Source organism: Pseudonaja textilis, chromosome 1 (genome assembly GCF_049901715.1).
Source record: "Pseudonaja textilis isolate UNSWEBS1 chromosome 1, rPseTex1.2, whole genome shotgun sequence".
NCBI lineage: Eukaryota > Metazoa > Chordata > Lepidosauria > Squamata > Elapidae > Pseudonaja > Pseudonaja textilis.
Genome location: NC_141990.1, coordinates 68,520,136 through 68,537,148, shown reverse-complemented (window position 1 = coordinate 68,537,148; position 17,013 = coordinate 68,520,136). Strand labels below are relative to the sequence as shown.

At 35.4% G+C, this 17,013-nt stretch overlaps 1 protein-coding gene across 1 annotated transcript in view; it reads left to right on the top strand.

Moving 5' to 3' along the window:
* Positions 1-17,013, top strand: part of RYR2 (ryanodine receptor 2) — a 288,713-nt gene that overhangs the window by 145,702 nt on the left and 125,998 nt on the right. The window contains exons 29-38 of the mRNA XM_087937122.1: positions 1,533-1,707; positions 2,745-2,953; positions 4,829-5,175; positions 5,629-5,743; positions 8,048-8,208; positions 9,746-9,905; positions 10,138-10,224; positions 13,530-13,756; positions 14,665-15,466; positions 15,971-16,171. Coding sequence (XP_087793248.1) covers positions 1,533-1,707; positions 2,745-2,953; positions 4,829-5,175; positions 5,629-5,743; positions 8,048-8,208; positions 9,746-9,905; positions 10,138-10,224; positions 13,530-13,756; positions 14,665-15,466; positions 15,971-16,171 — 2,484 coding nt within the window. The remainder of the gene's footprint in view (positions 1-1,532; positions 1,708-2,744; positions 2,954-4,828; positions 5,176-5,628; positions 5,744-8,047; positions 8,209-9,745; positions 9,906-10,137; positions 10,225-13,529; positions 13,757-14,664; positions 15,467-15,970; positions 16,172-17,013) is intronic.

Genomic DNA, 17,013 nt, shown 5'->3' with positions numbered 1-17,013 from the left:
ACAGCCTTGCAGTGTCTCTCTTGGTTTTTCCATAGAACTTCAGGACTTATCATTCAAAGAATTGAATTGACACTTAGAGGGTTAGATACAGATCTACATCTGAGTTATAGGTAGTCCTTGACTTAGAACAGTTCACTTAGGGACTCTTCAAAGTTACAGCGGCACTGAAAAAGTGACTTATGACCATTTTTCATGCTTATGACCATTGCAGCATCCCCGTGGTCATGTGGTTTACATTTGGATGCTTGAAGACTGACATTTATGATGTCCCGGGGTCATGTGGTCACCTTTTGCAACCTTTTGGCAAGCAAAGTCAATGGGGAAAACCAGATTCACATAACAACTGGGTTACTAATTTAACAACTGCAGTGATTTGCATAACAAATGTGGCAAGGAAAGTTGTAAAATGGGGCAAAATTCGCTTAACAAATTTCTTACTTAGCAACATAAATGTTGGACTCAGTTGTGCTTGTAAATTGAGTACCTGTACTGCCTCTAGTAGATTATATATAAAACTTAATTAGTGTGGGATAAACACATTTGTTGTCAATTCTAACATTGGGGTAGTAGATTTTAGTAGGTTTTCTGAACCTCCCTGACATTTCAGATAGGAAAAAGAATAAAAATGAGCATTTTTGCCCTTATGTCCCCTTCCATAAAGTATGGTATTATCTAATAAGTGCATTGTTTTGGCAAGTGGATTGTAATTTGTGTGTTAAAACATAACAAAACTATGTTATGAGATTTGTCCTTTCGATAAGTGGAATCTGCAGTATAGTGAATGTAAAGGTTGGAAGGCACCTTACAGATGATCTAGTCCAGGGGTGTCAAACTCTATTTCATTATGGAACACATCAGGATTGTGTTTGACCTCGGGGTAGTAGTGGTGATTGTGGCCAGGGTGGTATGGCCAGCTCAATGTCACTCGTGTCAGTGTGCCTGTGGTGCCCTGAGCGCTCTGCCAGTAAAATCTGAGCTCTGGAGGGCCACATGCAACCCAAGCTCGTTTTTGCTGGCAGAGAGTTGAAGGAGGCTGCTGAAAACGGATCTTGGGAGGGCAGTGTGTGGCCCTCCAAGCTCTGTTTTCAATGGCAGAAGCACTGAGGGCTGGTCCTTCACTGTTTCCAAGGCAGCCCAGTGGGCCAGATCGAAGCACCCTGTGGGTCGGATCTGGCCCATAGGCCTTGAATTTGACACCCCTGATTTGGTCCAAGCTTCTAGGCATACAGGAGTCACTATCACAGTTGTCCATATGTCTTGGGAAGAGAGGGGTTTACTGCTTCTAAAATAATGGAGATCTCTTTTTTCTTTTTAAAAGGAGTAACAGTAAGATTATTGAGAATAATATATAAATTATTTGCCAAAAACGTTGAATGTTGCTGATTCTCTAGAAACTTGTGGCACAGTTGTGTTTTAAAAAATATTTTTATGTTATTAATTGCAAGATTTACAATTGATATCTACTTATAGAGCTAAATATTTTTAAAGAATCCTAAAATAATAGTTTATGTTATGAAATCTTTATTACCTAGGCCCAGAGATGGCACCAGGGAAATGAGCATTTTGGCCGTACTTGGCTAACAGCAGATATTGTGGGATGCATGGTAGATCTGAATGAGCACACCATGATGTTTACGCTAAATGGTGAAATCCTTCTTGATGACTCAGGTTCTGAACTTGCATTTAAAGATTTTGAGGTTGGTGATGGTAAGTTCTTGAGCAAATTTGTGCTGCTTTCTGGCTGCCTTAGCAAGTTTTTCTTTGCTGTCTTAGAGAAGTTTTTAAAACCAGCCATTCGTTTATTTCAACCAAAGGTTATGGTTCAGAGACAGGATTTATCTCAAGAATTCTATGTCTGAACCATCAGCATTCTGGGATTATGTTATTGAAATGTGGTAGCAAAGTGGTTGGATTTTGGTGCAACAATAACTGCTAGTTTGGGATGGTTTTAAGTATACAAATGCAGTCAGTTTGTCTTGGGAGTTTGTCCAGAAAAGAGAGTGCACCACACATCTGAGGATGTCATAATGTATCAACGATGTATGTGGTCCTTCAGAAGATCAAGAAGCTGAATTATGGTCCTTGACTTATCAGACATTGCCTACATCTGATTTAATTGTATATCATCAGGGCAGGCAGCTGACCTCTTCCATAGTAAATCTGCCCAGGGCAATAGATAAATCCATTAGATTTTATCATATAGATAAGGTCTGGTTTCTGGACAGATTTGTAAGAGCTTGGGGTGCTGAACAATTACTTGTGCAGCTAGAGAATGAATGAGTATAGTAAGGCTTCTTTTATATTTCTGGTGTGTTGTTCAAAGAAACATAGAATTAGAAGGGACCATTTAGACCATCAAAGTTGCATGCCTGCTCAGTGCAGGAATCCAGATTAAACCATTTCTGATAGATTTTTGTCCAAGCCAGTCTGAATTAATAAAGAACTCACCATGATTGTAGGTAATTGATTTCAGTACTGAATTACTCTTGCTATTAGGAAATTTTGGTTGGATAATTGGTTGCAGACTCTAACAATAGTATCGTTTCCTTCTCCCACTTATTTTATCCTCTGTACTCAACAGTACCACAACAAACTGCATATTTTCTTATTCATATCAGTGGAATATATTGTGTGTTTTAAAGACTTGATTGGAGTTGTCTAGTTTATAAGGAAAAAGCAAATTAAGTACATGTGAACAGTTGTTAATATTTATTATTTACATATCATATATGTCACTTTTGCAGGCTTTATACCTGCCTGTAGCCTGGGATTGTCACAGGTGGGCAGAATGAACTTTGGCAAAGATGTTAGCACTTTGAAATATTTCACTATTTGTGGCTTACAAGAAGGCTATGAACCTTTTGCTGTGAATACAAATCGTGACATTACTATATGGCTGAGCAAGAGATTACCTCAGTTTCTTCCAGTACCAGCAAATCATGAACATATTGAGGTTTGAATCTTTAATTTATTTTGGAGATTGAACATAGTAAGTGGTAGCAGTTAATCTAGTATGTAGTATGTATGTGTGTGTATATGTATGTGTGTGTGTGTGAGCTTTGGAAGCCCTATTCCACGCTGCCACATAACCTGAGAAAGTGGGAGGGGGAGTGATTTCAATTAAGTAACTCTAAGTAGACAAAATAAAATTCTTTTGTTAGTTCAAGGTCATTTAGTATGGCGCAGGATGAAATAAGGATCTTACTTTTGGATGGATTGTGATTGGGCCATGTGATGTGATGACGACCGGGGGGGGATGGATTCGTAGTTTGGGAAATAGTGGAAAGCCCAAGAACTTTTAGATTTGAGATTCCACAGATGTTCCAGGTGGTATTCTCATAAAGGTCACTTTTGATATGTTTGTCTTGAAGTTACTGATTGGAATAGAGGTTTGCTGGAATGCTGACAGTGTGCGTATGCACACATAATAATAATGATGAATCATTCCATATATTTGACATCCTTAAAATTATATATTTATAATTGGATAATTTTTTGTTTGTGAGTGCAGGCTCACAAAAAAGGCTAAAAAAAAAATCTCCACACCACAAGCCAAGCAAACACCTGGGCACAGACAGATGCCCCCAGATATCCCCAGCTCAAACACACCCCAACCAGGCACCCAGATGAAACCTAGCTTCCTAATAAATGATAGCCATCCGTTTACCCGAAGCCAAGCCGCACTAAAAGCCTCCAAAACAGGAAACACAATGTTGCCAGCCAGTCAAGACAAAAAAAGCCACAAAACAGTCAGAAGATATTAGAAACACCAATCAAGCAGAACACAGCAAACTCCAAGACCAATAAACACAGTCCAAGACTCCCAATCAATCAGGATGAAGAAAAAAAAAACATTCTGGCACAGCAGTAGGCTAGCACCAAATTTAAAACAGAAACAGCTGTGAAAGCCTGACTCACAGACGAACACAATACGCAAGCCTGATGATGGCAGATGAGATTCTGCTGAAACGTTGCTACAACTTTAAAAGCACAACTATAATGACATGGGAAAATACCTGAACAGAGCTGAATACCATACATATAAATACCCGTGGAAACTTAAGAAAACAAATATATATGTGTATGTACATGCTGTCAAATATATGGAATGATTCATTATTATTATTTTATAATAATAATAATACTATATTATTATCCTGTCTACATATTTACCTTAAAATGTAGAATGTAAAATTAAAGAGATAAACTAGCATATTTCTTAACTGTAAGCCCAAAGACTTCGAGTTAAAGAGAAAAAGCAGAATTTTTATTCGTATCCATAAATAATTCTTAATCCACCTACATATTTTTATAACAAAATGTTGTCTTTCAGAGTCCAATATTAGGTTAATAAAAAAATTAAAAGCAATAGGCTGAAATTATGTCTCTTACTCTCTACAAGAAATATTTTAGTAAGTAATTTTATCTTGCTTCAAGATAGACAAGTTCAGAAACAGGAATCATTAAGGGTCTTAGAATGTACTCTAATGCAATCAGCATATTAAAACAGAATCTTGAATGCTTGTCAAAGCCTGATTCTAACCTATATCTAATGTAATTAAAACAGAGTTGTGTATTAATCTAATATCAGGCTCTTTTTCACATTTTCTAGTTTTGTAGAACTCATATCTTTTCTGTAATGGTGCTTCATTCTCCTGCCCCTTCTCTGAGTCAAACCTACATTTCATCACACCTGTCACAATATTACAGAGGACAAGAATAAACATATATTTATTTATATACTGTAAGAAACCATTAAGCATAAGTAAAGACAACATTTTGTTTTATGTTTCCATACATTTTACAATTGAGTTTTTGCACTTCATAGGTTACAAGGATTGATGGAACTGCAGATAGTTCACCATGCTTGAAAGTCACACAGAAGTCCTTTGGATCTCAAAATAGCAAAACAGACATCATGTTTTATCGTCTAAGCATGCCCATTGAATGTGCAGAAGTGTTTTCTAAAATGCCTGGAGGAGGAATGCCAAATTCTAATCTTTTTGGCCCAAAGAGTGATTTGGATGATTATGATGCAGATTCTGATTTTGAAGTTCTCATGAAGACTGCTCATGGTCATCTTGTACCTGACCGTGGGGAAAAAGAAGCTGCAAAATCTGAGTTCAATAACCACAAAGATTATACACAAGAGAAACCTTCACGCCTCAAGCAAAGGTCAGATAGTTTGATCTCTTCAAACTGTTTCACACACTGTTTACTTTGAAGGATACAAATCAATGTTTTTCTTGCCATATTGTCAATGAATTTCATTGTGATGTCTCCTGAATAAAAAGGATAGCAATTTCTGTTTTTAAATTTTTGCTTTCTCTATGTTCCAGCATTTCTGTTCATGAAATATAAATGAAACATAAACAAATTTGTATAAAATGTTTAACAACTATAAGTCTGCAAATGTAAAGAGATACTTGCTGTCCTGACCCTGAAAGATATTATCTGATATTAACAACTGTACACTTTGACCCAGTGTGTAAAAAAGGGCCAGTTTGAATTGAGTGAATATCTTGATAGCTTTAAATTCAGCCTTAGTCGATGAAAGATACAGAATTATTCTGAATCAACTGATATAAAAAAGATGTATTCACTCTTTTTCATTTTTATACAATACAGATTTATGCTGAAAAGGACGAAGCCAGACTATAGCACAAGCCATTCTGCAAGACTGACTGAAGATGTCCTAGCAGATGAAAGAGATGATTATGATTATCTAATGCAAACCTCTACAGTATGACAATTTAGTGTTCATATTTCCATTAAGGATAGATTAAAATTATCAAATATGATAGAACAATATTATATATTAACGGCATATCTCTATGGAACAGAAATGATTGGACTTGTCTTAAAGACTTGTTGTTAAGCTGGAAGCTTAAACTAATATTTCATGGGAATAAATTTTCATTTATAATATATTTATAAATGACTAATATAAATGTCTAATAAAGCAGTCCATATCCTCAGTTTGATTTTGCAGGAACATGAGTTAGTCCCACTTGGTAGACTATATCAGAAAATTTTAAAGTACCTTTATTGAAATTAATTACAATAACAGAATGTTACAGATCTGATTATGCTGTTCCCCGCCCTCCTCCCATGGCCTATCCTTCTTATACCTCCATGAATTGAGGAGACACCTGCCTGAGCCACTTCCAAATATTATCTTCTTTCCCATTTGTCTATGTAATGGTTTTTGCTTATTTCCATTAAGGTCATCTTCCTTACTTATGCCATCTTTCCAGGTAGCATCAACATATCTGGAAGTGATAAGCAATATATTTGAGGCTAGTTGATTTATTTCAGGTGATGATTTTCATCCATATTTGCGAACCTCAATCCTGCCATATAGGCACTGAAAATTTTGTAGAACAAATTATTATTTTACCACAGTATTACTGTTAAATAACGTTTTACCTTTTAAAAAGCTGCCATAACTGTCAATAGCTTCTATAAGCAAAAGAATATGGATATTTTAAGTGCATTTGATATAACATATCAAACAGATCAAATTAAGAATATGCGACACCATGAAATTAAAAAAAATAGTATGCTAATTTTATGACTTTTTTGCAATAGTTCTTAATCATGTGGTCATCAAGTTAATCTGGGTTCTGTTGTTCACTTTGGTTGTCAGAAACGCTTTAGGGAGGTTGCAAATGATAATCCCAGGACCCCAGAACACTTGCAATCATTGTAACTAGATACCAGTTGCCAAGCACCCGAAGTTTGATCACATAACATGTGTGAGAACTAGTCATAAGTCACTTTGTTCAGTGCTATTGAACAATCACTAAAAGAATGGTTGAAAGTCAAGGACTACTCATATTAATGAAAAATGTATTTAGGAACAGAAAGGTAAAAATAAATAAGCCATTAGTAGTTATTTTTTATTTTTATTTTTTCTGATGTAGGGAAAGCCCAAAACATGCCCCTTCTGGAATTTTTGCAAATCATTAGAAAAACACAGCTGGCCTTTGCGCATGTGGGAGCACCGGAAATCTGAAGACCAGCTCCCTGGTACACATGCATATGCCGGCCAGCTGGTCTTCACGCATGCATGCCAATTAGAAACTGGAAGACCAGGTGGCTGGCGTGCATGTACACACCAGAAAGCTGAGCTTCCAGTTTCTGGCACTCACGTGTGCTGCGCCAGGGAGCTATTCTTTTGGTTTCTGTTACGCGCGCACGTGCTCCCGTTTCAGGATCAAAAAGGTTCGCCATCACTGGAATAGAGACTTAGCTCCAACAACCTAATTAAGAATAAATTATTAAATGATTGCACTTAGCACAAGAGCTATGGTAACTTCTGCTGAAAAAAATTGCATTGTCTGTTGGTCTCAGAATTTAACTGTTTGCAAAACAAATAACTAACATGTGGAACTTAGGTAAGTACCAAAAGGTTAGTGAAGAGCTTTCAGGTGATGCTCTGCCACCTGTGGAGCCAGCATTAGGAATCAACAAGCATGTTACCAGGATCAACTTTTTTCCTGATTGTCCAAGATAAATGAATCCCTAGAAGAGAGGTATAACTTCCACAAGCCCGAAAAGCATTTCTTTCTTTCTTTCTTTCTTTCTTTCTTTCTTTCTTTCTTTCTTTCTTTCTTTCTTTCTTTCTTTCTTTCTTTCTTTCTTTCTTTCTTTCTTTTCTTTCTTTCTTTCTTTTCTTTTCTTTTCTTTTCTTTTCTTTTCTTTTCTTTTCTTTTCTTTCTTTCTAATATCATATTTAGAAACTGTCATTTCCCTCATTGAACGATTCATAGAGTAAAATTTAGGCATTTGTATATATCTCCTATTATATGAGAAAGCAAAATTTTCTGTAAATTAATAGGGAAGAAACTGGGAGAAACATTAATGATAAGATTCTGACTTTTACATGGTCCTAGAGATTCTATTTTTGCTTCTAGCAATTACTTAAGCTTCTGAGTTTGGTATTATTTTCAGAACAAGATGGACTTTTCAGGAAAAAAATCAGGATAGTACTGGATCAAAGTGAAATATTAATATTGTGGGTTATATTTTTATGTCTTGACAGTATTATTACTCTGTACGTATATTTCCTGGACAAGAACCTGCTAATGTTTGGGTAGGCTGGATTACATCTGATTTCCATCAATATGATACAAGCTTTGATTTGGACAGAGTCCGTACTGTTACAGTAACCCTAGGAGATGAAAAAGGGAAAGTTCATGAGAGGTTGGCTTTATTTATTTATTTTTGTTTAGGAACAATTGATATCAAATCATTCCATCAAGTCAGTGAATATATTATCCAGTTAAAATTGCAATATTTATTAAAATTGATATCATGCATATTAATTATTTATGTTAACATGAATATTATATTACGCTATATTTCATTTGATGGGTACTCCATTTTTTAAAATGAAGTTTTCCTTCTGTTAGCATACAATTATATAGCCCTGAAACTCAATATTAAGGGGCTTCATTGGAATGAAGATTTACATTTATTTTGCAACTCAAACCAAATTGTGAGCAAAATACAATTATCACATTTCAAGAATTTTAAATGTGGAATCCAAAAGTTATATTTTAGTCTCTGTAATAGAAGTGTATTTAAGTGCTAGTTTCCTGGACATTATAACTCTATCCTATTCTAGCATGACTAAGAAATACATCTCTCTGTAACTTTACAGACAGTCATAGTAGCATAATATCCCAATCATAGCCCTCTCAAATGAGAGGGTAGTGTGCATTTTGGTTTAGGCCACAATAGCTCTCTCCATCCTCCCTTCTATTTATAGAACAGGTTGGAATAGAATTCTTTATTGACCATGTGTGATTGGACATACAAAGAATTTGTCTCCAGAGCATAAGCTCTCAATGTACATACAACAAGTCATGATCATAATCATAAAATACAATCATCATAAATCATAAGATACAATACTCAGTGATAGTCATAGAATACTAAATGAGCAATCAGCATAAATCATAATAGGACACTAAATAAAATCAATCAACCTAAGTCATAAGATACAAACAAAAAGTAATAATCATAAGAAGCTAAGGAAATAGGTAGTAGGAAAGATGAGAATGATAATAGTAATACAGCCCTACTAGGTGGTTTGATTTAGTCTAGGAGAGATGGCCTTTGGAGAAAGATATGCAACTTTGTAGTCATCATTATGTCTGCTTATGAAATGTATTAATATTCATCTATTGTTTATTTTTAAAATTAAATGTAAATCTAAATATGCCAGATAGGTTTATGGAAAAAACCTCAATCTAGCCATTGTTTCTAACTTCATCAAGAATGGATTGAGTATTGGATAAGAATCCTAATCCTAGACCTAGCTCTCTGTGAAGTCCTATTGTAATACATGTGAGTTAAGCATTCATTGAGTCATTGACAACAATTGCTGTGAAATAAGTCTAATTTGATCTGCATGTATTTATTTGCTTAATTGCTTGCTTACAGTATTTATTAGTAACTATATGACAAATTGTCTCATGATTAGCAGGTTTAAAGAAAAACACATTAAAACTGTCATCATGTAATTTAGATGCATTACTCTTAGAAAACTATGCTGCTTTATCTTCTCTCTGTTTGGAAATGCTCTGCACATGTATTAGTGGGAATTTCCCATTGGTGAGCAAATATATTTTTTAATATTGAAGAGAACTCGATAGATCACAGACATGGCAGAGCCTAATGGAGTTTGGGAACTTGCCTTGTAATATTAACCTTTTATCAACCTTTTGAAATGCAGTATTAAACGAAGCAACTGCTATATGGTATGTGCCGGAGAAAGCATGAGTCCAGGGCAAGGACGCAATAATAATGGATTAGAGATTGGTTGCTTAGTTGATGCTGCAACTGGTATCCTATCCTTCACTACCAATGGCAAAGAGTTAAGCACTTATTATCAGGTAATGCATTTTTTTTGGTTATAGGTTGCCCAACAAAATCTGATTAGTTTCTTAATGTTTATTATATTTTAAAAGGAAATAGTAATTTCCCCCAATTTTAGCTTTAGATGGTAGTTTATGAAAGATTTACAACTTTATTGTGGCAAATGCTTAGGTTAATAACGTTCTTGTCTGCAAACTATCTTTATACCTACTTTGACATACTATTTTTTTCTATTTGTTTTTTACTTAGGTGGAGCCAAGTACTAAATTATTCCCTGCAGTATTTGCACAAGCCACAAGCCCAAACGTTTTCCAATTTGAGTTGGGACGAATAAAGGTAACTATCACCCATTTAGTTTACTGTATTTAAAACATTCCTGATACTCTAGTTCGAACTTTTTGCAATAGTAATAAAAGTGGGATAAATTTTTCTTTACCCAGTGGTAGGAATGTGGACATTTCCTTTCTCACTTCATCATCATCCATCATCTATACTGACAGAAAAACATTGAGTAAATATAGAGTTATATACAAAATCAGTAACAAAATCATAGCCCAATGTATTCCCTTCTCTCTTAGATCTCCCATTTATCTTTTATGACCATAGAAACCCTGCCAAGGTCTGGTTTTATATGAAAACAAGAGAAAAAAATGATGGGTGTATAAGTTTTGTGCTCTTTGAACAAGAAAACTAAAAACAGAGAAGGTTTCTGAAAGTGTGAGAAAGTAATCTCTAAAAAGAAAAAGACTTCATAAATTCCAGTATCACCAATGTATGATAGACCAGTGGCCCCCAACCTTTTTTGTGCCACGGCCCGGTACCGGCATCACAAAATGATCTGCGGCCTGGTACCGGCATCAGCACGCATGACAAGGCAAGGTGAGCCGAGCGACCAGCCAGCCAGCCGTCCCCCGCTTCTCCCCACCACCTTCAACTCCTCCTTTGTACCTTTGTTGATGGGCTTCGCTTCGGGACGGCTTCGGGATGGTCGCTCAGCTCACCTTGCCTTGGGTGCTGAAAGAATCCTCACGCCTTAGTTTCGTTTGAAGCCACCCCCTTCAATGAAACTAAGGCGCAAGGATTCCTTCAGGACCCAATCGCCACTTTCCAACCAGAAAAGCTCACCCGGAAGCACTTTTTCGTCAAACAAGATGGTGGCGCCCAGCAAACCGGCAGCCTGGTAGGAAATGTTCCACGGACCGGTACCGGTCCGTGGCCCGGTGGTTGGGGACCCCTGTGATAGACCTAATTAAAGTATCTGTTTTGGAATAGCACTACACTACCAAGACATAAGTCATACTTTTATCTATTGGGCATCTGGCAGATCAGCTTTTTTATTGTTATATATTAAATTTATCTGCTGACCATCTCATTATCCAAAGTCACACTGGGATATTTTATGACTACACTGATATGAATTAGAATTTGACTTCTTTTATTGAAGAAGTAGTTAGTCACACAACCATAGCTGTTTATTTTATTGTTCAATTTTCAGACTTTAATCAGAATAAATGCATTTGTAGGAGTGAGATTATCACCAAAGTACTCTCTGACATTAGTTACGTGTTTATACTTGAATGTATGCCTTTCCTTAATTCTATCCCTCATAGTGGCTTATTGTCAGACATGAAAGATCAGAGCCACAGTGAAGGTCCAATTAAACTGATTTATTGTTAATCATACCCAAGAATCTTTTCAACTGATGGTTAACATCTGCTTGTGATTAGATAAGGGTCAACAGAATTCAAGAGAGGTTGTATTTAATTTATTTGTGGCTATGTAGAGATAATCCTTTTTTTAAACTCTGCCCCAGGTTTTGCCACTCTTATTCCTGTACATATGACAAAACATGCAATTTTAAAAATAATTAAAATCAAACATTATAAATAAAAATTTAGCAAATGAGTGGCTTTTTAAAAGTATCTTCCTAAATAAAGGAAGACTAGGAATCTCACAGAAGAAATATATCACATTTATATTTTGTACTGATCAGCAGATTGGTTGCTGTTTTTTCTACTACAAGCAATGTTCAGACACTTTTCAAGGATTGTCCTATATAAAACATATTTCAATAATTAAGTTATATTGTTATCAGGGTATGATAATTATATGTTTTATATGCTCAGGAAGATCACAATTGATATACTAATTTTAATACTGAAAACAAAACTCCAAGCCACAGCTGAAATTCCTAATCTGTGAACCTGGTTTTGTTGGAACAGTACAATCCTTTTCAGAAAAAGCTTTTTGGAAAAGCTAAATAATTTCATGCAGATACTTCACAACATGGGAATAAAGTGGAGTTCAATGTGATACCATTGGATATCAAGTGTCAAAGTAGAGCCTGGCATCTTCTCGGAATAGAACAACTAAAATAATTTCAAAATATTTTTTCCAAAGATCCAACCCTGCCAAATGGCACAGAAGAATATGATGTTATACATTACATAGTCTGGTTATTGATAGCTTCGTTCCAAACCAGATTTTGTTATCATGTTTCATATACTCTTTAGAGGCATTCTTGGTGTTCCCTGAGCTTGGTTGTTTTGTTACAGATGTTTCATTATCCAACTAGGTAACCCTGGAGAATGAAATGTCTACAAGAAAACAACCAAACTCAGAGAGCACGAAGGACCCCACAATTCAACTCTAAGCCACAAATATGTTCTTCCGTTGATACTCTTCAGTTCATGGAAAGGTTTGATTCTGTGCCAGCATTAATATTTTTATATATACACACAGTCCCTGAGTTCATTGGGACTATAGGACAATGGTTTTCCTTCCATGCAATATCAGGCCCAAGTCCAAAGATGACACAATGGAATCCAATAGAGTCCTTTTACCTTTTTAAAAGTATGAATGACTGGATCTTGCCAGACTAAAGCTATAATCTTCTAACCCAAGAGAGATTTTAGAATGTGGTTTCCCTGAACCTATTCCACCCTCCCCCATTCAAGTTTAGGACTACACAATTTCTTATTTTGGGCTTTTGTCTCAGAATGAACTGCCTACTCCCTAAGAAACCATGGTGCTCCTGTCTATGGAGATTCTCAAGTCATCCAGGTCATGATTGTCCCAAAGGTGTTTTTTCAAGAGGCAACTGGATTTTCTGATTTTTCTTTGAAGACATTTCGCTTCTCATCCAAGAAGCCTCTGCAACTTTTTGAATCGCTAGCATCCATGGATAATGGACTATTAAAATCACATTGGCTAGGAAACCATATACTGTTTGCATAGATCTCTATATTTTCATACTGACAGAGTAGTTATAGTTGAATTGTGGCATTTCTGTCAAAACTAACTTTGGACATTCACATCAGTCAACTTTTTTTTTTTTTGTACTCTTCCCCTTTCCATCTCATCCTCTAGAATGTTTGTTATATTTGTTACATTTTCACAGAATGATCTTTATGTATGAATGCATAAGATGACAGTTCAAACACAGTTGCAGGTATGCAACCTATTCTCCCAATTTATGAATAATGACCATTTCATTCGTGTGTGTGTGTGTGTGTATACATACATACACACATATATTTATGTATATGAATGATTGAGTTTATCTCCCCCCCGCCCCCCCCAGTTTACTGCATTTATTGCAGTACGGTTTTACTGCATTTACTGTTTTGCTCTGTTTTCAGAATGTAATGCCGTTGTCAGCTGGCTTGTTCAAAAGTGAGCACAAAAATCCACTTCCTCAATGTCCACCTCGTCTCCATGTTCAGTTTTTGACCCATGTTCTTTGGAGCAGAGTACCAAATCAGTTTCTGAAGATTGATATATCACGGATCAATGAACGGCAGGGCTGGTCAATGCAGTGCCTGGAGTCTTTGCAGTTCATGTCCCTTCACATTCCAGAGGAAAACAGGTACAGCTTGGTTGCATTTACAGATGAAATGAGATAAGATGTTGATCTTACGTATATGGTAAATTAAATATCTGGAAAAAATGATATGTTAGTATATATTCATAAAATACTATCAAATATGCAAAGGGAAGGAGGGCAATAGGAAAAGAAAATTGAAACTAGGTAAATCTAGTTTACATCAATACTATTTATCACCTGTATTTTATTTTACTTTTTTATTTTGTATATCTCACCTTCATTATTCGTATAAATAACTTAAGGCAGTGAATATATCCAACACAACTTCTTCCTCCTATTTCCCCACAAAATAACCTACCCCTATGAGGTAGGTTGGATTGAGAGAGAATGACTGTCTCAAAGTCACTCAGCTGCCTTTCATGGCTAAGGCCATGAACTAACAGCCTGTTACTTTCTAGATACCTTCCCATAATCTATTTTTGCTTCCTTCAACTAATGTTCTTCAATCACAGGAAATACCTTTAAGTCTTTCTTTGCAAAAGATGTCATCTTCTATTAGTCATGGTTATTCCCAGTAGAAGACTGTGTCTTTAATTCCAAAGGATAAATAATATTATCTAACAATTGTTAGGTATAGTTACTGAATACATCAAAGTGCTAAGAGAGAAGCTAAATTCTTGGTGAAAATTTTTAATTACTCTATAAAGAGTTATACTTAGTCGCTTAGAAAGCTAATTTGGAAATAGTTGAAAGTCTAACTAAGCTTGCTTCCATGTTTGCATATGTAAATGTGTTCACTAGATTGTAAGCCTTATCAATTGACTGACTTATTGGTAAGATAATAATTGTGAACTTGTTTTTAGAAAGCTGATTGTATGGATGTAAAAGCATTTTCTACACAAAAAACCTCAAATCTGCTATGTTTAATTATTTTCCTTTTTTTATTGCAGGTCTATAGATATTTTAGAACTGTCAGAACAAGAAGAACTGCTAAAGTTTCATTATCATACTCTCAGGCTATACTCAGCAGTTTGTGCTCTTGGGAATAACAGAGTTGCACATGCTATGTGCAGCCATGTTGATGAATCTCAGCTTCTCTATGCAATTGAGAACAAATACATGCCAGGCTTGTTACGTGCGGGCTATTATGATCTTCTCATTGATATTCACCTTAATAGCTATGCCACTGCAAGGTTGATGATGAACAATGAATTCATTGTCCCAATGACAGATGAGACTAAAAGCATTACTTTGTTTCCTGATGAACACAAAAAACATGGCCTACCAGGTATCGGGCTTAGTACATCTTTACGACCCAGAATACAGTTTTCTTCTCCCAGTTTTGTGAGAATTAATAGTGAGTGCTACCAATATAGTCCTGAATTTCCTTTAGAAATTTTAAAGTCTAAAACCATAGAGATGTTGACAGAAGCAGTTCAGGAGGGTAGCCTACATGTCAGAGATCCAGTAGGTGGTACTACAGAATTTCTGTTTGTTCCTTTGATCAAGCTTTTTTATACCCTTCTTATAATGGGAGTCTTCCACAATGAAGATCTGAAGCATATCTTGCAGCTCATTGAGACCAGTGTGTTTAAAGAAGATAAAGGCCATGAAGATAAAACTCGAATATTAACAAAGGAACTAGTTACAGAAAGTCTAAATTTAGAAACAGCTGTGGATAAAATCAGAAGAGAGAAGGTTCCAGAAGAAGGACTTCTTCAAATGAAGCTTCCTGAGCCCGTCAAATTACAGGTAATCATGAAATAATGCATAGTTAATATATTTTATGGATTATTTTTCTACTTGAGACACATTTATGTCCCTTTATACATACAAACATAAACAAAGAAAAATTTGGGTTGGCAATTTAAGAAAAGGTTCTAGATATTGACAAAAGTGGATACAAATAGAAAAGAATATTTACAATATGCATATTGAGAAGAATGTTTAGAAGAAAAAAATTGACAGAATAAAACTGTCAATATGCAATAAATAATACATTAATCACAAATAATGTAGTCAAAAGGAAATTAAAATTTTAAGCTGAGGGAAAGATAAGGGTAGAAAATTGAATTTTTCAGTGTTTTGAAATGGAGAGAATAAAAGGTTTTAAAAATAGAAACAGATGACAATGGACATGGGTTGTATTAAAAAAGAGAAATGACCCAAGTCAAATAAAAGGAATACCCCATATTTGAAATTGTAGTTTTAAAACTATGTTACCTCATTTGTTTTGTTCTATTAATTTTATTTCAGATGTGCCATTTACTCCAATATCTGTGTGACTTCCAGATACGCCACAGAATAGAAGCCATTGTAGCATTTTCAGATGATTTTGTAGCAAAACTTCAAGAAAATCAGCGTTTCCGATATAATGAAGTTATGCAGGCTTTAAATATGTCTGCAGCTCTGACAGCCAAGAAAACGAAAGAATTTCGATCCCCACCACAGGAGCAGGTTAATAACCTAATAAATACTTTAATATTGGGGTTTGTTCAGTTTAAAAAAAATCTGTACAAAGTAATAATTTTCCTGGACCAGAGTACACCAGACATTAAATAAAAGTTAAACTGCTTTGGTGAATAAAAATTCTGATTTCCATAATGTTTGGCTATTGTGTTTTAACAAGCAGCAGTCACTTTTGATAAGCATTTTGCCATCCGTGAAAAATATGGATCAGGCTTGACATTAATTCAATTGTTTATGACTGAATGTAGATTGAAGTATTTTGTGTAGGGACACTCCACCCCCTCATACATTAAACAGTTGCCTTTTGGTGAGATGAACTTTGTAGAATTCTGATGTATTCATTTTTTTTGTGCACATTTTTAGTCATCTCTAATTTGAATGCTTCTAACTTTTCAACTGAAAAGGTTTATAAATACAGGTAGTCCTCACTTAATGACTAAAATTGGGACTGCCAAATTTTATCATTAAGTGATGTGACTGTTGTGAGATATCACATGATCACAATGAACTTAACAACCTTACTTCTTCCCCGTGTATTAAACGAATACCCATGATGGTTAAATGAGATATCACATAACCATGACTTGCAACTGTGCTGCTGGCTTTTCCATTGACTCTGGCTGTTTGTAGCAAATGCGTAAATGGCAATCACATAAGCATGGAATATTGTGACAGATTAAATGCCCATCGTTTGCAAAAAGCCTACATGCTGATTGCATGACATATAACCATGCAATGGTTGTAAGTTACTTTTTCAACAGCATAATAACCTTGAACTGAGGACTACCTGTGGTTTCTTTTCCACTTTTGTATGTGGAGTTCGGTTGACC